At 40.1% G+C, this 21,905-nt stretch overlaps 1 protein-coding gene across 1 annotated transcript in view; it reads right to left on the reverse strand.

The window, feature by feature from the left end:
* LOC126266841 (FAD-dependent oxidoreductase domain-containing protein 1-like) overlaps positions 1-21,905 on the reverse strand; it is a 176,409-nt gene that overhangs the window by 147,556 nt on the left and 6,948 nt on the right. Inside the window, exon 3 of the mRNA XM_049971409.1 lies at positions 1,675-1,788. Within this exon, the coding sequence (XP_049827366.1) occupies positions 1,675-1,788 (114 nt within the window). The remainder of the gene's footprint in view (positions 1-1,674; positions 1,789-21,905) is intronic.

Consider the following 21,905-nt stretch of genomic DNA (forward strand, 5'->3'; position numbering starts at 1 on the left):
GCAACAAAGAACCCAAGAGCCTTCACACATATATCTCTTGGACCATTGCTTTTATGCAGTTGATCATTTTTTTGAAAGGGGTTAAAAATGTAAACAATATGATAAATGTTCAATTATGTCTGAAAATTATGTACTGTGCATGTCTATGACATATACTGTATTATAATATACAGTGCATGTCTATGAAATACACTGGACTACTTTACTATTAAATTTGTATTGGCTGTTTATATTTTACCATACAACATTTGTATTTACTGTTTTGTTAAAGATAGCTAACTTCCTCATTGCAAAATAATGTAAAATCAATTTATTAAAAATTACTTGCAAATATGTTCTCTTGACCTGTCCAATATTGTATGTACAACCTTACAATTCTATGATTTGTATTAACTGTTTAGTTTAAGATAGATATTTTCCTTGCTACAAAATAACGTAAAAATCAATTTGTAAAAATTACTTGTAAATAGCTCTCTTGACCTGTCCAATATCATATATACAGCTGTACAATACTATGATTGCCTGGATCAATAAAAATACAATACAATACAATACTATAAATATTGTATTAACATATAATGAAAATATGTTTAAAATTTGAACATAATTTCATATCATTCAGAATGAGTGAGAGGGAACATTAGCACATCAAATCTTTTGTAAATATTTATTACTTTTTTTTTCTGGCCCATTCACATCCCAGGTATTTTCTCATTACGGGTCTACTGAATGAACAGTGTATAGTATATAATCAAACAAACCCAATTCCAACCAGGTGCACAATATTTCCTCAAGTTTACTAAACTCACCTCCACTCTCAGCACTACAAGTGTCATACAGACATAAAGTGCCAATATTGTTTCAATAAGCCTAAATTGTAAGAGAAGTGAAAAATGGTAAGTCAGTCAATTCTCTGCTGGGAAGAAAGGTAAATGTTATGTAGTGGACTGTCCCTCCCAGTCTTTGCATTTTTTGTAGTTTATGAGCAATAAATGTTCACAGAATGCATCAAAATATTTGTTGGAGACTTGCCATTCCCTGATTTAGAGCTTTTGAATTTACCTTGCAGTTTTCGTTTTTATAAGGAAAAATGCGTAAAAACAACACAAATTTGGCTATGCTGTCGGTCATTCTGTTAACACAACATATATTCTGCATTCATATTTGTCAGCTTCACCAACCCACAACCAAATTATAAATCATCAACTTCTGACTAGCCTGTCACCACAACCAAGTTTTCAGAGGAAGAGGGGTGGGAGGACACAATATCACACACTTGACAGAAAAGGAAAGAAAACTGCCTGAACTTTTCTTGAAGAACTATAAAGATATCTTGAATACATAACTAGGAATATAAATGACAGTGTAACATTGTAAAATCCACATCCTTTCGTCTTCCCCCTCCTTCCTGAAGAAGCAACCATCGGTTGTGAAAGCTAGTAATTGTGTGTGTGTGTTTGTGTGTTTTGTTCATTGTGCCTGTCTGCCGGCGCTTTCCCACTTGGTAAGTCTTGGAATCTTTGTTTTTAATATAACAATTACTGCTTAGGTCCTGCTCACAACTGCATGCTGTTAGAAACAGTGTAACTAAAAATGTAAATCATTTATCAGATAATGGCACTCCACTGCAGTCTACAAAGCACTTTAGTCATTTCAGCAATTGAAGTAGCTTACCATCCTTCATTTTCAAGACCATGGCAACCCAGCACAATTCCAGTTGTATCCAACCAAGGAAATTTTTTCTTCAGCATTGACAGTGACAGTAATTCATTCTTAGCACCCAGTTGACTAGAAATAAAAAAGAACTTGACATAATGCTACATCTTTGAAATGTAATAATTATTGCATTTTATTCAAAATTAATGAATATGCTCAGGAATAGAAAGCACAACTCTACACTTATTTATTTTATTATGTCAGAAGCATCAAACACTGCACTTAACAACAAGTAATGACTGAAAACTGTAAAGATAAAAAAAAATTAAAACTAATAACTGTGTGTAAACATACACATAATATAATAGCACTAAAGGATTTTGAACCTAAAGCAAGGCATGTCTAATGCACTTGGGGTAACCTTCATGAACTCCTAAACTTTTCAGGTGCTTGGGTATTCCTCACTGTATAAGGTGGGCAATAGCCTGCCCTTATCCGCAATCACACAGCGGCACTTCGTATGATAATCCCTTTATGTTCATGTTGTTTTTGATTATTGCAACAGCAGAATATAGTCTGTTCAAAGATCTCCATATGTTCCACTCCACTGTGTGTGTCCTGGTGGAAGTTCTTCCCTTGGTATATTGTAATCTCAGAGATGGGTAACTTCTCCTAATCACATTTCTACTCAAGTTTGTTACAGCATGTTAGTGAGATTTTCTATCACATCCAGGAAATTTCTCCTTGATTTAAATTGATGATGGGCTGCTTGATATCTAAAAAGAGCGTGGACCATAGATGTAAAGGACATAGTTTGTTTCTTCATAACTGCCACTTCACACCTTAAGCTAAGGAATGTGATACTGGCTAGGCACAATGGCTCATCGATGAACTGTGGTCTCAAACAGCCTGTGATAATGTGGCATAATCCATTGAGTGGTATGTCCCCTTATTTGGCACAGCTGGAGTTATAGTACACAGGATGTACACACTCCACAACTGAGCAGTACAAGGCAAAAACTGTAGTCCTTCCTGTCTTGGGCTGTGCACCCCAAGTAGTGCCTGCTAGTTTGCTTATGATTTTGTTTCAAGCAGTTTCTTTATATTCATGCAATCTTCCCTGTAAGATAGTGCTTTATGTAATGTGACAACCAAGCATTTTGGCATTGCTAGATGATATGGAATAAGTAAAATCAGCCTGTAACTCAGTTCTAACTGTCATGGATACTGACTTAAGTGGCAAATAGTAAGAGGTCACACAGTAGTTAAGTTCTGTGGATTGACAAAGAAGTATTTAGAGCCTGTATTATTATTAGACAGAAATAAAATTATAATCAGTTCAGAATTTCACATACCATAGAAGGAAATAAACGCATGCAACACCACACACTACACTATGCCCTTACACAAAACACATTGAAATATGATCTATTTAGAATAATGTAACACATCTATAAGAACACTCTGCCCATACACCACCACTCACCTAGTAGTAATATAGAGACTTTCTTTAACAAACTAACTGAGGTCCTGGAAAGAGTCTCAGCATTTATAACTAAGACAATACTATATGGAGACACACATATTAACACAGGATTTGAGGGCAGAATTAGCAATTACTTTATAAACACTATGAACACTTTTGGCATGACACATATGGTAAACACTGCTACTAGGGTATCAAAAAGTTCAGCTTCAGACCATGTATTTACAGATACAGATATCAACAGAGGAAATTGTAAAGCAAATTTGCAAAAGGTCTTGGCCCCTCTGATCACTACTGTCAAAACAATAAAACTAACAACAGACCTAGTAAACCCCACAAAACTGTAGGCCCATGGAAGTAGCTTTTCGGAATGTAAAATACAACCTTTTTCTTTAGCACTGGCAAATCAAACTTTGGAGGAGTGTACACAGAAAACAATGTGGAAGCTAAGTTCTCTAAATTCTGCACATTGTTTAAATTAATTTTTGAGGTGACATTAAAAGATGAACCTGGAAATGGCAGACACAAGTATAATACCATACAAATAAAAGCTGGCGATAGAGTAATGTAACATCCTCTGGAATTTGTAAATGACTATTTCTATGGTATTGTGAGAAGTTGCAACTAAACCTTCCTATGACACACATAGCACCCAAAAAGAATTACACAGCTGGCACAATGAAGTTGCTCCCCACAACAGGCCTTGCAGTCAGAAAAACAATACAAAAATTAAAAAATACGAAATCAGCAGCCAAACATCCAGTCTTTGTTATGAAACCAAGCACTGACATCATGCAAGCCTCATTAACAGACATAAGAAATGAGTCATTTACTTTGATACTTTTACAGGGTACCTAATGCGTGTACAGGTTGTCCCCTTATTAAAGAAAGGCAATGCAGGGAGGATAGAAAATACATGCCAGTTTCTTTAATGACAGCATTCTAAAAATAACTGAATCAATCATGCATGGCAGACTTGCGAGTTACATGAACAAATACATCTTTTAAAAGAAGTACAGATTGGAATCCAAAGTGGAAGAAGTAAAATATCAACCATTACAAAGTTTGCAAAATTGGTACTTGAAGCTCTTGACATGGATGACTGCGTTACAGGCATATTCTTACTCTTGTCCAAGTCTTTTGACACTGTTCAGCATAAAAAAATACTAAACAAACTACAAGCACTAGGTGTAAAATGAATAACAAACAAGTGGTTCCAGTCTTACCTGCAAAAAACAGGGCGCAAAAGATAGAGTTAGTTCGCACATCTGCTGACAAATTTTTAGTAAAACAATTGTTGGACAAGAAACATATAAAATAGATGTTGTTGAAAGTAGTGTATTGGGTCCAGTTCTGTTTTTAATATACAGGGTGAATCAGAAGTCCACCAACAGACATTCAGAATAACTTCTCATGGTCAGAGTACACAGTCATGTAGAACCTTATTTGTATCTTCATTTATTTATTTGTTTATTTATTTATGGGGACATATATACATTTTGGAAGATTTTAATGTCTGGCATGTGCTGAAGCAAAATTTTCTGCAGCATCACTTGAAAATGGCCAAAGGCCAAAATTGTAATTGTGAAATAAATAATTTCAAAATATTTAATCGAAAATCTCATATAAAGATGTGAAACAAATACTAACAAAGAGATAGTGGGGCTGGCCAGTACTTACCTCAGCTCAGTACAGCCGATAGATACACAAAAAAGCAACCGAAAATTTACGTTCCTAGCTTTCGGAATAAATGTTCCTTCATCAGGGAGGAGAGAGGGGAAAGAAAGGGAAGAAGGGAAAGTGGATTTAGTTACTCACAACCCAGGTTATGAAGCAACAGGGAAAGGAAAACAGGGAGGGTAGCAAGGATGGAGGCATGGTTGTCAGAGGGAAGCTAAATCCACTTTCCCTTTCCTTCCCCTCTCTCCTCCCTGATGAAGGAACATTTATTCCGAAAGCTAGGAACGTAAATTTTCGGTTGCCTTTTTGTGTATCTATCGGCTGTACTGAGCTGAGGTAAGTACTGGCCAGCCCCGCTATCTCTTTGATAGTATAAATAAATAATTTCTGCAGTCAATGGCAAATATGGTATCCTTTAAAAAAATTCAGAGGTGGTTCAGGGATACAGTCTGAGTATTTTGGTATAAGGGATTTACAATTACTGATGCACCATTAGAGTTATCGCACTTCATTTGGTTTCTTGCCACTACCGTATTTTCTTTGTATCTGGATTGCAGATAAAATAGTAGACGGCAGTCCAAATGTTGATAGCACTGTGTCTCTTGCATTCAGTACCTGCTGTTGCCAACATTAGTATCCACTCTACACTTTGCCTTCAAACTTGTTTTCAGTATAGCTCGAGTCTGTCTTGGATTTGTTTTTTTAGCAGTTTTAGTTGTATGTTAACGGTGATACACAATGTATGGGTAGGTTTACTGATGAAGAGTTGGTCAGTATGCACCTTATATATGAGATCACTGAATCCAATGGAAGAGTGGCACAATGACACTATGCAGAGTTGTCCCCACGGTGACAACAACAAAATCACAGTATAGTGTTTCATCTGAGGGTTGCTATGTTACTATGTGTTGGGTGGTGTACATTATGTTTATTGCATGTTATAGGCATCTTCACTGTTGTAAAGGTATTTTTAAAAACAAGTATGATTACAGTAATAAACCAAATAAATCATACTTACATTATTACTCTATAATGAGCCACTGGAGAGTGTGGGTCCCTTATATCAAAATGCTCAGAAGGTTTGTCTGAAAAACCTCTGGAAATGCTATATTCATATTCAAAATCTGGGCATATCAGATCATCTTCATCAGATATTAAAAGTAAATATTTATGTTGAAAAGCCTGTACTGATCAAGTGTTGCAGTAATGATGGTAGTAACAGCACACAGTGTTCAAGCTCAGTGGTATTTCTTATTCTTATGGTTTTTAGTAGTCATTTATTCCTTAGTGTTAAATTATAAATGTTGTATGCTATTTAATACTACTGTTGCATTATCAGTAAGGCTGTCTTACGATAGTGTAAATATGAAAATTATTTGAGACCCTGAGATGATCAGAAGAAACCATGACACTCTGTTTCAACTGCCTGATGTACATGAAACAACTGCACCAGCAGCAACATGCAGCACATCTCTTACAGGCCCCATTGCCATATTGCCATGACAGACACACACCAACAGTCGAGCTGCCTATTTGCACAATTATCAGCAGAGGCTTGATTAAGCCCCTATCATTATGGCAGCAAAGCCCTATTTATGGTTCACACAGTTAGAAAGTTTTCTGTTCATGCAGGTGATGGCAGATGAATGTAAGTATACTTATGTTGTCACAAGACTGAATGAAGACATGGCTACAGAGGAGCAAGACATTCTAGCTGGACTGCCGAGAGCTGATCAGTATGTGATGATCAAGAATTCTTTAATCACCTGCCAGTCACAATCTGAGGATAAATAGCTTGAGAAATTGTTGCATACACAGGAGTCAGAAGATCACATGGCCTCGCAGTTGTTTCATCACTTGCAGATGCTTGCGAGCAATGGCTTCAAAGATGATATACCATGGAACATCGGGCTGTCACATCTACCATCTGTTGCAAGACTGAATGAGGACATGGCTATGGAAGAGCAAGACATTCTGGTTGCATGCTGAATAATCTTTATGTAACAATGAAGAATGCTCCAATCACTGCCTGTTGCAATCTGAGGTGAATTGGGAAATTTTTGCATTGTAAAATCACATGCCATCACAATTGCTTCATCATTTGCGGATGCTGATAAGAAATGTCACCAATAATGATATTCTACAGAACACCTGGCTGTCGCATCTACAACTTGGTGCATAGAAAATTTTAACAGGTGTTTTCGAGTTTTAGATGCACTCACACAGACTGTGGACCACATTTCAGAGATCTATCCTACCAGAAGCATCACAGCAGGGGGCCCACAGATGGACAGTTCCCCTGTAGCAGCCCTCACATCTACACAAGCACAAACTGATGAATGTACTGCATAAGTCATCATTTTGCAAATGTCACATCCTTGTTAACACACATAGTGCCACTGCTCAGTGAGGAGATGGAGTCAATCACAATCTGCAGCAAAAATCTGATGGTACCATAAGGAGTTTGATTTTGAGCATGAAAAAGCAACCCCTCCTCCCCCTACCAATATGAGAAGTGGGAAATGCCATAGGGAGTCAATGACGATGGCAACTGGATCTTCCAATGGCAGTTATCACTTCTTTGTCATAGAGTGACACATGAAGCAACAATTTTCGTAGACATGTCACCAGATGCTACTTTCCTGCCATGCCACAGCCATGAAGGCACTGTCTTTTCACTGCCAATGGATCTTCTATTCAAATGTGCAGTTTGGTGATGTTGTTTCCAGACTAGGTCTACAATGTTGTTTTGTAAGTCTTTTACCTGGCCTCAGGCATCACAATCCCCTCGACATTATTACCTGTTCAACCAACCATGGAACATCATGCTGTATCAGTGGTACTACTGTACGTAGTACCAAGGGCGAATTGTCACATGTAGATCTTCTCAAGCAGTACCCAGAACTTACTGACATATACCCATCCTAATGCCTGTACAGCATATCATGTTGCACTATATACTCATTGCTCCAGCACCTCTGAGCCATGCAAAACCTCATTGATAACACCTACGAAGTTAAGGGTAGTGAAGCAAGAGTTTTCATTCATGTTGGCACAAAGAATTTAGCAACCATGAAGCTGTAGCTGGCCCATGCCATTATATGTTGTACTAAAGAAGACCAATGGCTGGCACCTGTGTGATAACGTGACATGAGGACAATCCCAGAAATGTATTTGGTGCCACACATTGAGGACTTTGTACACAGTATACACTGCAAATGTATCTTTTCTACCACTGATTTAGTGCATGTGTATCATCAGATACCCATCGCACTTGAAGATATAGAAAAAACTACTGTTACTACTCCGTTTTACATGTCTTTGAGTTTATGAGACTGCCATTCAGATTATGCAATGCCACACAAGCATTGTAATGTTTCATGGAGAGAATAAGGTGTGGCCCTGATTTCTGTTATGTGTACATTAATGATATTCTGCTGACGTCTTTGTCAGAATCAGAGGATGTGGAACATTAGCAACAAATCTTCAACTGCCTTTTTTCACTGGGACTGATTATTAACCCTTTAAAGTGTTTATCTGGACCAACAGAAGTGCAATTTCTCAGATACACCATTGCAGACAAAGGAATCAGGCTGTCACAAGAGAAAGTGAAAGAACTCGACAAAATTGGTCGTGCATTACTCGCGTGTCATCTGAAACTGGCTTCGACACTGTCACCTTTCACATGGGAGTGGGTGGATGGCAATACCTTTGCCTCCAGTGAAATGTGCAAGTGGAAGGCCACCACGAAACAACAAAACAAGTTCCAGCGACTTCCAGGTGCACAAAGGCAGGAGGCTGACACCGAGGATTCAAGGACCATTGTCAACTTGGCCAGCAAGGAACTGGATGAGGCGACAATTTCCGTGCTATCCAAAGGATTGAACTTTGCACCGGTTCTGAGCACATTACCAAAACTAGAGATCATCAGCAGCGTCAAACAGGCCATATGTGGGCTGCTGTCTGAAGCCGCTGAAGAGGTGAGAAGGGAGACCTGCAGAATCCTGGACAAAGCGAGAATGCCAAAAAACAACATCTTGGCGGCGGAACGCAGGGCGATACGCAGCCTCAGAGAAGATGAGGATACTGTCATCCTACCAGCAGACAAAGGCAATGCGACAGTGCTGCTAAGAGCGGCTGACTACTGGGACAAGATTAATTCGCTGCTGCAGGACCAGGCCTACAAAGAAGTGGACAAGGACCCTACAAAAGCTGTAACTGGAAAGATCATCGGTCTTCTCAACAACTCAGGTCTGGACCAGAACCTGATAAAAAGGCTTTACCCCACAGCTCCGGTCCCACCACGGTTATACGGCCTCCCCAAGATACACAAGAGGGAGGTACCATTACGACCGATAGTAGACACGATCAACTCTCCCACCTATGGTATAGCCAAACACCTGGCGCTACTACTTAAGCCTCTCGTGGGTAAATATCCCCACCACATCAAGAATTCTACAGAGTTTGTTAAGACACTCAAGGGTGGCGTCTTGACAAAAATGATATTATGGTCAGCTTTGATGCTATATCCCTTTTCACAAGGGTACCATTAGAGGACTCCCTGAAACTACTGGAAAATCATTTCAACGAAGACACAGTGCAATTATTCCGCCATGCACTCACGACCACATATTTCCAGTGTGGCGGCAGGTTTTACCAACAGGTGGATGGAGTCGATATGGGATCCCCACTGGCACCATGTATCGCTAATCTGTACATGGAATACTTTGAGGATATCGCTTTGGAAACAGCACGCCTTAAACCCAAGGTCTTTTATCGGTACGTGGACGATACTTTCACGGTCTGGCCGCATGGCAAAGACACTCTAACGGAATTTCTGAACCATCTGAACAGCATACATGAGAACATCAAGTTCACAATGGAAATGGAAGAAAATGGGTGCCTACCCTTCCTTGATATCCTTATAAAGAAGAAAACGGATGGCACACTGGGACACTCGGTCTACCGAAAGAAAACGCACACAGACCTGTACCTCAACGCCAACAGCTGCCATCACCCAGCACAATGGAAATCCATACTCACTACCCTGGTCCGCAGAGCTCATGACATATGCGACAAGGACAGTTTATCTGCTGAGATTCAGCACCTGAAGAAAACCTTCCAGATGAATGGATACTCCGAAATGCAGATTAGATGCGCTCTCCATATGAGCAAGAAGAATAAGGAGAAGAACCTTCAGGAAGATGAGAACAACAAAGGTCTGGCGTTCTTCCCGTACACAGGAGCACCCACGGCCAAGATTGCCAGGATACTGGAGAAGAACAAGATAAAAACCATCTTCCATCCTCCAACAAAATCAGAAATTTGCTGGGCTCAATGAAGGACAACTTGGGTCTAAGAACTCTGGGTGTCTACAGTATTTCCTGTGAATGTGGGAAACAATATATTGGGCAGACGCAGTGTTGCATAACGCAACGCATCTCTGAACATGTGAGAAGCGTCCGCCTCGGACAAAAGGAAAAATCCGCGGTAGCGGAGCACAGCCTCAGTGAAGAACACACGTTTCAGTTTGAAGAAACCAAGAGACTGTGTAGAGCAAAAGGTTTCTGGGACTCAATTATTAAAGAGGCACTGGAGATATGGGTTAGTGACAACCTGGTCAATCGGGACAGTGGCTTCCAACTCAGCAGCACATGGAATACAACATTATCAAGAATGAGACGAGAGCACTGTGATGGAGGTAGGTCAGTGGCGGCGTATGGAATAAACAGGCCGCACCGAGTTGAGACTCCAGGACCCGGCAACCGCGGCTCCCCCCCACCACGCGCCCCATGACGATTCCGCTCGCGCCTGATTTGCCTGACCCGCGCCAAGGATGCAGAGATGCCCATGGTCCAGCGGCTATAAAGACCCAGACGAGACGTGAACCTGACACTTCACCTGAAGATGACAAGTAAGAAACTTGCTGAAACGTTGCTGGAGAACAACGCATTGATTCGGCTGTCAACCCGAGAAGAATTTATCATCAAGATTCGCTGAGAAAGCCTGCATTCTCATATAGTGAAAGCCATCCTCAAATACCCAGAGTTGGTTACAGTCTAGGAATTGCAATGATTTCTTAGTGTTATAAATTTCTACTGTCTTTTTGTAAATAACCATCCATGGTAACAGCTCGATTAAATGACTTGATGAGTGGTGCTCTAAAACTGAATGATGAATTCTTGTGCACCATCGAGACTGAAGCAGCTTTTACAGAAGTGAGAACTGACATCACTGAAGACATGATGTTAGTGCACTTGGTCACTCAGCCCAACCTCAGTTTGATGGTAAACACATCAGCAGCAGTGACAAGAACCATACTACAGCAACAAATAGTGTTGGCAACTTTATGTGTTTTTCAGCCAAAAGTTTTCATCAACACAATAAGGCTAGTTGACATATGCTACCACAAAAAAGTTTCACCATGAGCTCAAAGGGCAGCACTTAACTTTAATTACAGACTACAAAACACTGTCATATGCTACTTGTCAGAAGTCACAAAAGGTAACACCATAACAGCTGTGCTACTTTGATTACATCAGCCAATTTCTGGTACATGTTATCCATGTACAGTTGGGTCTTTGATTGTCACGCATGGGAGAGTAAAACGAGACGTCAGGGCGACGGTGGATTTGTTCAGTTAACTTTCTTATTCCAACTCTCGCCTGTACAACATCAGGAACAGCTTGGTGGAGATGTCCAGTTGCCTCACAACAGCAACAATAAATGCCTAGGCATCACTTGAATGTGTCAGTGATGTCTCCAGCTCCAACTGTGATGAGAGTACTGAGGTGCAGCTGACAATGGCTGTGGCCCCCTCTCTAGCCAGCAGGAGGCTCGCTGCTCTGGCAGCGGCTCTCTTGCAACTCAGGGCAGGCTGCCCCATCCCATCAGTGAACAGCGGGGTCCACACTGTACTCCAAGGTGTTGCCCTGGGTGTCACAGGCTCATGGTGCAGGCTGTCATACTGAGATGAGACTATTTTAGCACATGACTGGCTGAGTACTTATATGCTCCAGACTATGTTTGTCTAGAGCTTAAGGCACATACTTTAAACATTTCCATGGTGGCATGTGAAGAAAACTTTGGTCCTTCCACTAGCGTATTGCAATGTTGGATATTGCTATACCGCACCCAGCTGGCTCTGCTTCGCAATGCTTGTCAGCCATGTTTTTCTTTGCAATGTGTAACACTCTTGCCTGCCTGCAACTGGCTCTGTTGCAACTCACTTCCGTTCTGGCATACTTTCTGACCAAATATGGTCGATATGCTACATTGCCCTCCTTTTCACTTCATCTTACACATTTCTACAGGGTCTCTTACACTGCTCCTTAACTCAGATACCAGGCAACTTATTTCATTACTAGGCTTCCTGCATGATAACTTCTAACTCTCTATTCCAAAGTTACAAGCTAAAATAAATCAATTATCCTTAATACTACCCTTGTGCATTCATCCTTCTTCTGCTGTTTTGTGCCTGGTGTATCCAATCCACTGGACTTTGAACAATGGTTTGGTCTGAACTCAGTCTTGTGCTTTGTCTTCTATGTACCAAAACAGGGACTAAATTCAGCAGAACAAAAGTTGCTGCTGTGGTTGGTGTGACAATAGTCAATGTCGTCTCTTTCCAGTACTGATTTTTCTGATAGAAATTTATCATCTGCAATAAGATCTCCAGGGAGACTCATCCCTCCTGCTGATTCAGAGGTGTGTTTTTAGACTGCATTAATTCCAGCCGTAGAGTTTGATTTAAGCTGGTTAGATTTGTGGCAGGTAGCATTTCCATGGGCTCCTCTGGCCACTACAAACAAGGTTGCCAAATATTCAGGTGAGTTACACCTACAATTGTGGAGGTTCAGATGGAAAGTAGGCCCCATTACCTCACAAGTTGTTGCATTTAATAACAAACCACTTCTGCTTAATTCTAGCCTCCTTGCTGATGCAAGCTTCTCCTGCTCGAAACAACCAGCCCCTAGTACCATCTTGTCAAAGGCAGAGTACAACAATTGCACCTCAACCTGATGACAATACAATTCCATCTTGATTACTTCTTTATTACATTCTCTTATCTCCTTTTGCCCCATTATCAATTTCACTGAACAGGGATCCTGCCCCTCTCTTATTGTTATATTCAGACAGATTGTGATTTTCCCTTGGTGGCATTCTTGTAACTGTGCTTCCTCCATTTCTTCATATCTTCCCTCATCTTTTGCAACTAATAATTGTGACTGCATTTTTATTCTTACAGATTTATTCAGTATCCTCCACTTGACAGGATATGTATGAACTACGTAGTACTTACAGTGTGCTTGTTTACTTGCTAATGGTATAGAAACAAATGTAAACTTTCACTCCATCAGTTCTCACCCTGAAATAAAAAGGTAAATTCCTAACATTAACCCTAACTCCAGAAATAGTTCCTTCTGTTCTTTCCTCAGACCCTCTAAATACTGCTCTGGTAACAAGTTTATCCCAAGCTGACCTCTTACGGCCTGCTGCAGTGCTTTCTGTAGTTCTGTTACTTTCCCTTATGCTTCCCAAACACTATCTTCTATGGACTGCAATCATTTTGTCATTACTACTTCCTTAGCTAAGACTTTTACTTCAGTTTGTAGTTTCATTATATTCTGATTAACTACCCCGTCTGCACCTCTAGCATACATGATCTCCCCAGTCAACTGTTTTAGTAGTTGTGTGTTATTCCATGCATCCTTCCCTAAATTTGCAATCTGTGTAGTGTGCAAATCACTCACTGCTTTGTGCTCTTTTGCCCACTGCTTAATCTCTTATACAGTGTCCCTCACCCTTCAGATGTCTTCCTCATCAGCAATGTCAAATATTGTTTTCATAAGCCATCTCACTCCTTAATTTCTCATGTGCTCTCTCACATAGCCCCACACTTCCTTTGAGTATCCCATGCCTTTCTATTCCATGAAGGAATTTGTTGAATGCTTCTTCCAATCTTTCTCACCCTGTTATGCATCTCTCATGCACTTAATACCACCCGTATCACTCAGTGATGAGGGATGATCACTATGTCTTCCTGCTTGGTGAACAGCACTCCCTCTTTCCAGGTACTGGTTCTGTAATGTTTCCACCCTGACAAAGATCAGTAGTCCTGCTACGAACTTCATCATCTCACCTTCTCTGCCCCTCACCTATGAACAGGAATGCCTATTACTTTCCTCCCCCTTAAATTTACTGCTATTCCACAGCTGCTTACACTAATTACACAAAATTTATACCTAATCTAAGGTTAATATTAAATGACATATTTCCCAGGCCTTTATCCATGCAGATTGCTCATTATTGTTTCATTCACGACCTCTCATTTATCTTCCGATACCTTTCTCCTTTACCTCCCTTTCTGATCCCCATTCCCTATAGCTAAAATAACTTTTGGATTCCCTTGAAAAGGTTTCAATCACCCTACAAGCAGAATTGTCAGTCTTGTTGGCAATTGAATCTCAACATTTACTGGTGGTGTAGTCTCTCATACTTGGCATGACCCCCTGAAACTTTGCAAAAAGCTTCTTTGTCTTTCCATTCGGCATATATGAAGTCAATAGCATCACCCTCTGACCAACCTTGTCATGGCATTCTTGCTGTATGGCCCACTGCTTCTTTCTGTTTCACCAGTGCTCATGTATTTGCCCTTAATTTCCTTAATCACTCTGGAAAATTCCTTAGCAGACTCTAAAGTCTTCCCTTTCTTCATTTTCAATATGTTAAACAGTAATGGCGTTTTATGACTATATACTACTTCATATGGCAATAATCCTGTATTTGTATGTTGCTTTGAGTTTTAGGTAGAGATGATGTACTTCAAATAGACATCCCAACTGATGTGATGTGATGTGAGTCAGCGTAGTATCCAAACATCTTGCTGACTCTCCTATGCACTCTTTTAAGTTCTTCCAATGGCTTACAGATGGAGAGGACTCATCCTTAACTTCTTTACATTCAATCGCTTACACAATTCCTTAAACAGATCTGACATAAAGTTCATTCCCTGGTCTCTTACTATCGTTTCAGGCACTTCAAACTTCAGTATCCAATCACTCATAATTGCTTGTGCCACTGTTGCTGCCTGCTGGTGTGGCATCAAGACCATTTCTAGACATGTTGAAATATGATCTATGATTAAGAATACTTACTTATGCCCTGCAGGTGCTTTATTGAATGGACCTAAAACATCAGTCCCAAGAAATTCAGGTAACCTCTGCAATGGTACACTTGTTCGACACAATTATGCTCTCTGTGTGCACTGTGCGCAATTTCACACATACTGGTTTACATCTGTCTACCTATTCCTCCACCAATACTTTCTGCAAATCTTCTGTTGATAGATCTGCACCCTCCATGACCCACTAATATGTGATCATGAGTTTCTTGTAGCATTCTATTCCTTCGCTTCACTTGTACCACTACCTACAGTCCAAATTGGTTTCTCTGCATAGCAACGCATCCTACACACAAAACTGTGAATGCTTAAAATACTGCTCTGCGCAGTTTGTCAATCCTTATGCTCTTTACCCCCAATACATGAGTAACTTAGGAATAGAGATCCTCAGAGTAGGGAAGCAATTTAAATCACTTAATAAAAGCAAGAGTTTTGGACCAGACTGTACACCAGTTAGGTTCCTTTCAGAGTATGTTGCTTCAATAGCTTCATATTGAACAATTATATGCAACTGCTCGCTCAACGAAAGGTCCGTATCCAATGACCGGAAAGTTGCATTGGTCACACCAACATTCAAGAGAGGCAGTAGGAATAATTCACTAAATTACAGGCCCTTATCATTAATGTCAATCTTCAGCAGCATTCTGGAACATATATTGTGTTTAATTATGAATTACCTTGAAGAGAACAGTCTGTTGACACACAGTCAACAAGGATTTAGAAAACATTTTTCTTGTGAAACACAACTAGCTCTTTACACACATAAAATGTTGAGTGCTATTGAGAAGTGATTTCATATTGATTCCATATTTCTATATTTCTGAGAGGCTTTTGGCACTGCACCATACAAGTGGCTTGTGGTGAAATTGCATGTCTATAGAATATCATCTCAGTTATGTGACTGACTCCGTGATGTATTGTCAGAGTGGTCACAGTTCATAATAACTAACAGAAAGTCACTGAGTAAAACAGTAGTGATTTCTGTCACTCCCCAAGATAGTGTTATAGACCCTCTGCTGTTCCTTATCTATATAAACAATTTAGGCCACAATCTGAGCAACTGTCTTAGGTTGTTTGCAGATTACTCTGTCATTTATCATCTAGTAAACTGCTCAGGAGATCAAAACAAATTGCAAAATGATTTAGAAAAGATATCCAAAAGGTGCAAAAATTGGCAACTGACCTTAAATAATGAAAAGTGTGAGGTAATTCACATTAATTTTCAAAATGAATCCATTAAACTTTGGTTACACAATCTATCAGTCTAATCTAAAGGCTGTAAATTTAACTAAATACCTAGGAATTACAATTATGAACCATTTAAATTGGAAAGAACACATAGAAAATGTTGTCAGGAAGGCAAACAAAGATTCCGTTTTATTGGCAAAATACTAATAAAATTTAACACATCTACTAAAGAGACTGGCTACACTATGCTTGTCCATCCTCTTTTGGAGTACTGCTGTGTGGTCTGGGATTCCTACCAGATAGGATTAACAGAGTATGTCTAGAAAGAAGAGCAGCACATTTTGTATTATCTCAAAGAAGGGGAGAGAGTGTCAAGGAAATTATACAGGATTTGGGGTGGATAACATTAGAACAAAGGTATTTTTTGCCACAGAGGAATCTTCTCAATGAAATTTCAATCACCAACTTTCTCCTCCAAAGGCAAAAATATTTTCCTGATGCAGACCTACATAGGGAGAAATGATCATCATAATAAAATAAGAGAAATTAGAGCTCATGCACTGTACAAGATTTGAATAATAGAGAATTATTGTGAAACTGGTTCGATGAATCCTCTGCCAGGAACTTAAGCGTCAGTTGCAGAGTATCTGTGTGAATGTAGATGAATATGTACTACTGCAGCTTTTCTACTCAAACCATACACATTTCCATACTTCTTCCCAAGTTTACTCTTGACTTCAAAGTCATTCACTTAGTCTTGCTGCCCATCGTGTCAACCTACTAGAAGGATCCTTCAGCCCCAACAACCATTTTAATATTCGATGGTCTGCTATTACTCTAAACTTTTTACTGTACAGATAACATCTGAAATATGTGATTCCATAAATAAGGCTAACATCTCTTTTTCAGTTGTGGAATACTTTCTTTCCACAGAATTTAGTTGTCTTGATGCATAAGCTATCTGATTGTTTGTTTTGTTTTGCTTTAGGGTGCAAAAACATTTGGGGTCAAATGCACCCATGTCAAAACTATAGAACATGAAGACAGAGAAAAGTTTGAAAATGGCTATACATCAGTCCCAACTGTCATAAGAGAAGACAGTTACAAACAGAGATGTGGAGATACAGCTAAAAAAGACACCATACAGAAAGGGAGTTCCAAAAATAGAAATTAAATCAACTTTACCATACTGCTTTGGTCAATAAAAAGTAAAAAATGGCGTCAACAGCTCGTGCGTCATTTGCTAAAATGGCCAATAATTCAGACAGCAAACCCAAGCTGTAATGTAAACCATTAAAAAATGGGCATCCCGTCAGGAAGTGGCGGACAGTTAAAACTTGTGTGCAATGTGTACAAAGTGGTGAGGTAGCGCCAATTATCAAATGATGATGGCTAAAAAGGCAGCACCCAACGCACAGCCTAGTTAAAATGACCTCCTCCCAGTGGGAGGGCTGAGAGGAGGTCGTCCAAGCTGCTGGGAGAGGCTTAATGAGCCAGAGCTTATTCCCATGAAGGTCGGATCATTGGCGGTGCCAAAGGGACACCACCTCCTGACAGGTGACAACACAGAGATCATCGGAGGGAATATAGGAACTAGAGAACTGAAGTGCAAGTACTGCAACCTTGGCAACAGCTTCAGCAGCCTTGTTCCTGGCAGACCGAAAGCTATCTGATGTTCTACACCTTCTCTCTCTTGTGACAACACACAACCAAGTGCTTGGTTTGATTCAACACATGAAAAAACATATTCTCTATTAAAATCCAGAAATTCCAATATCAGACTCAATGTTAAAGCTTCTTTCAGCTTCTCAAAAGCATGCTGGCACTCTTCTGGCCACACACATTTCGTACCCTTTTCTAACAATTGTGTCAAAGGTCTGGCAATAGCCACAAATCCTTTTACAAACTGGTGGTAGTAGTTTGTGACTGCTAAGAATGAATGCAACTCCTTTGCAGATTCTGGTAAAGGAAATTTCAGTAGAGGTCTAATTAATCTTGGGTCAGCCTTAACCCCATCTCTACTTATGATATGGCCTAGGAATTCTATCTCTTCTATCACAAAATTACACTTTTCTGGGCTCAATGTTAACTTCACTGCTTTTGACCTTAGAAATACTTTCCTTAATAGCTGCATATATGCTGTTCCATATCACTCACCTAGATGATTATGTCATCAAGATAAAATAACCATTGTTGTGATTTTAAATCTCTTAATACTCTGTTTAACAATCTCTGAAATGTTGCAGATGCATTTTTTTAAATCCAAAAGGCATTCTTCTGAATTGGTAGTGTCCCAGATCACTGAAAATGCTGTTTTGTGTTGATCCTGTGGTGCCATTTCTATAACTATTCCTGCCCCCCTCTACACACACACACACACACACACACACACACACACACACACACACACATGACACACATTATTATTTTCTTCGATTATTCCATCTTTCAGCTGTTGACCAATGAATTCCTGCAAAATTTGCAGCAAGTACCTAGGTAGTGATAGACTGGTGATTCATTTCCCATTGGTACGCAGTCCTATGTATATGAGTAGCTGGTTACGACCCTTTTGGGAAAAATAAATCCTTAATATACAAAAGTAATTTTTCCGTTCATTCCCTATTGCTCCCCCTAGCTACTTCACTTTTTCTTGTAATGCACTTTCAATGGTTTCCAAGATTGTCTGTGGCTAACACCCCTTGTGTCCCATTCATCTTCCTCCAGGATTTCCACATTAGTGATTAACAACCCATTTATTAACCCTAAGTCTTCCATGCTAAAATTATTTATAGAAACAGATACCTTTTTTTCATCTTTTAGTTCTTGAATGCATTCAATACCTCTTTTAACTAAGCAACACCACTGATCAAATACTTCATTCTCTTCTAACAATCCAACACACATGAAACTCCTATCGGTAATCTAGACTCAGTGCTGACACAAAGTGATTTCCCAGTGCCCTTAGGTACACAGTCACGCGGATCAGCTCTTAGTGTGGTCATTCACAGTTTAATCAGTTCATCTTTTGTGACAGGTTCCCCTTGTAACGTTGCTACACTGGCACGCCCTGTTACCAAAGATCGATTGTGGCACAATGCTGATATAAGAAATATAATTCCAGAATCATGTCACAGCCTTCAGCCCCTCACTCATGTGTGGCACAATCTCTACACTATGTTTACATTGGACTGTATCCAGGCAAAAGTCTAGCAAAAGTCCATGTCAAAGACCCCAACAGTGTGACTGCTTCACCACCCTCCACACAATCTGTACCGTGGTCCGTCCCATTGCTAATGTTTCACCAGATCACCATTGGTGACAGACACATGTGCGCCTGTGTCCAATAATATCTGCAAACCTTTTTTTCTACTATTCTTCTCATAGTACAGCCCACCCTTGCATATGATTTTGTAGTATCGAACCTTACTGAGAACAATCATACATGGACCTGGGGTTCCCATTGGCATTTAACACCTTATTCTTCCCCAGTCCTCTACTTCTAAAACCATTACTACTTCTTACCTTATTCAGATCACCGTGATGCTGGTGACATTGTCTCCTTAGATGCTCCGTTCATTCATATCTGAAACATGTTATACTAGTTGCAAACACTATCTGTTTAGCCTGCATTCTAGTCGACAAATTGATCTCCTCACACACTCTATAGCTAACTGCACTGCTGTGTGGTAATCCATCAGACCTGCTGTCCGTACGTCTTGACATTTCCTCACGCAACCCTCTTACAAAAAACATTAAGCACCCTCTGCTCTGCCTCTTGCAAAATAATTTCATTGGCTGCAGCATCCTGTCCTAATTCATAGGTACATCCATTAATTTTCCTTATCCTGTCTGTACCTTGTTCCACAGTTCCCCTATTTCTCTTAGTTACTACCCATAATTGTTCCCTGTAGTGTCTGGTACTATTTCGTTTCCTATCTCTTTGGATTAACCTTTTTTTTTTTAAATTCTTCCAATGTTGTTGCTCCCTTAAGAGCTTCTGTATACCCCACATTAGTTTCAGCTCTCCCTGTTGGTCTCAGTTTTGCAACACTCAATAATTCCTTATCATACCAACCTTCCCTCTGAGCCACATTTCCACGGTCTCCCATAAAGGCCAGCACATCCCCAGTTGCCTTATCAGAAAAAGGAGCAATTAAACTTGTGACTCAGAAATCTACACCCCATAGTGATGATCATGATTCTACCCACCCATGCAGTTCTGTATTATCTGTTGTTAATTGTGTTACCTTTTTTAACAATATCCGTACTGCTTCTGACTCTGACGCACCTTGCGTCTCTGGTTCTATTGAAGCTTCATCCTTGACGACATTCATTTTGAGAACTAGTATTCACAAGACAAGAAAACAAAATACGTTAACTTACTTCTTATGTATAATCATGAGCCATCCTAACTAACTGAAACTCTTAGGTATTTCCCTTCCGTCAAAATTAGACAGACTGATCCAAACTTTTTGCAGTTTTGTAAAAACAATACAAAAATTTAGAGAAAGGTACTGCTAGCTGCTAAAAAATTTATAAACTATAAAATAATACTTCAGGCAGAAAAAAATAGCAAATCAGCCTGGAATACTACCAAACTGCAGAGCTCACCATCTGCAGCATCGTTGACAGAACCGACTGCGGACCTTTGGTGCAGAGCCGGGTGGAGGGTCTGAATCAGAGGCTCAGACGGTTTTGCGACCGTGTTGGCTGCAGATTCCTTGACTTGCGCCATAGGGTGGTGGGGTTTCGGGTTCCGCTGAATAGGTCAGGAGTTCACTACACTCAGCTGGTGGCTACACGGGTAGCGGAGGCTGTGTGGCGTGGACTGGGCGGTTTTTTAGGTTAAAAGGCCTCGGGAAAGTACGGGGTGGGCTGCAATGTCAAAGTGTGCATGGGAATTACAGGACGTGCTTGGATCAAGAAACAGTTGGAATTATAGTTGTAAATTGTTGTAATTGTGCTGGAAAAGTCCCTGAGCTTCAAGCGCTAATAGAAAGCACAGAAGCTGATATAGTTACAGATACTGAAAGCTGGCTAAAGCCTGAAATAAGTTCTGCAGAAATTTTTACGAAGTCTCAGACGGTGTTCAGGAAAGATAGATTAGGCAGAATTGGTGGTGGAGTGTTTGTGTCTGTCAGTAGTGGTTTATCTTGTAGTGAAGTCGAAGTAGATACTCCGTGCGAATTGGTATGGGTGGAGGTTATACTTAACAGCCGAATTAAGTTAATAATTGGCTCCTTCTACCGACCCCCAGACTCCGATGATACAGTTGCGGAACAGTTCAGAGAAAGTTTGAGTCTCGTAACAAATAAATACCCCACTCATACGGTTATAGTTGGTGGGGACTTCAAACTACCCTCGGTATGTTGGCAAAAATACTTGTTCAAAACCGGTGGTAGGCAGAAAACTTCTTCCGAGATTGTCCTAAATGCTTTCTCCGAAAATTATTTCGAGCAGTTAGTCCACGAACCCACGCGAATTGTAAATGGTTGCGAAAACACACTTGACCTCTTAGCCACAAACAATCCAGAGCTGATAGAGAGCATCATGACTGATACAGGGATTAGTGATCACAAGGTCGTTGTAGCTAGGCTCAATACCATTTCTACCAAATCCATCAGAAACAAAGGCAAAATAATTTTATTTAAAAAAGCGGATAAAGTGTCACTAGAAGCCTTCCTAAAAGACAATTTCCATTCCTTCCGAACT

The sequence above is a fragment of the Schistocerca gregaria genome, chromosome 4, assembly GCF_023897955.1.
Source record: "Schistocerca gregaria isolate iqSchGreg1 chromosome 4, iqSchGreg1.2, whole genome shotgun sequence".
NCBI lineage: Eukaryota > Metazoa > Arthropoda > Insecta > Orthoptera > Acrididae > Schistocerca > Schistocerca gregaria.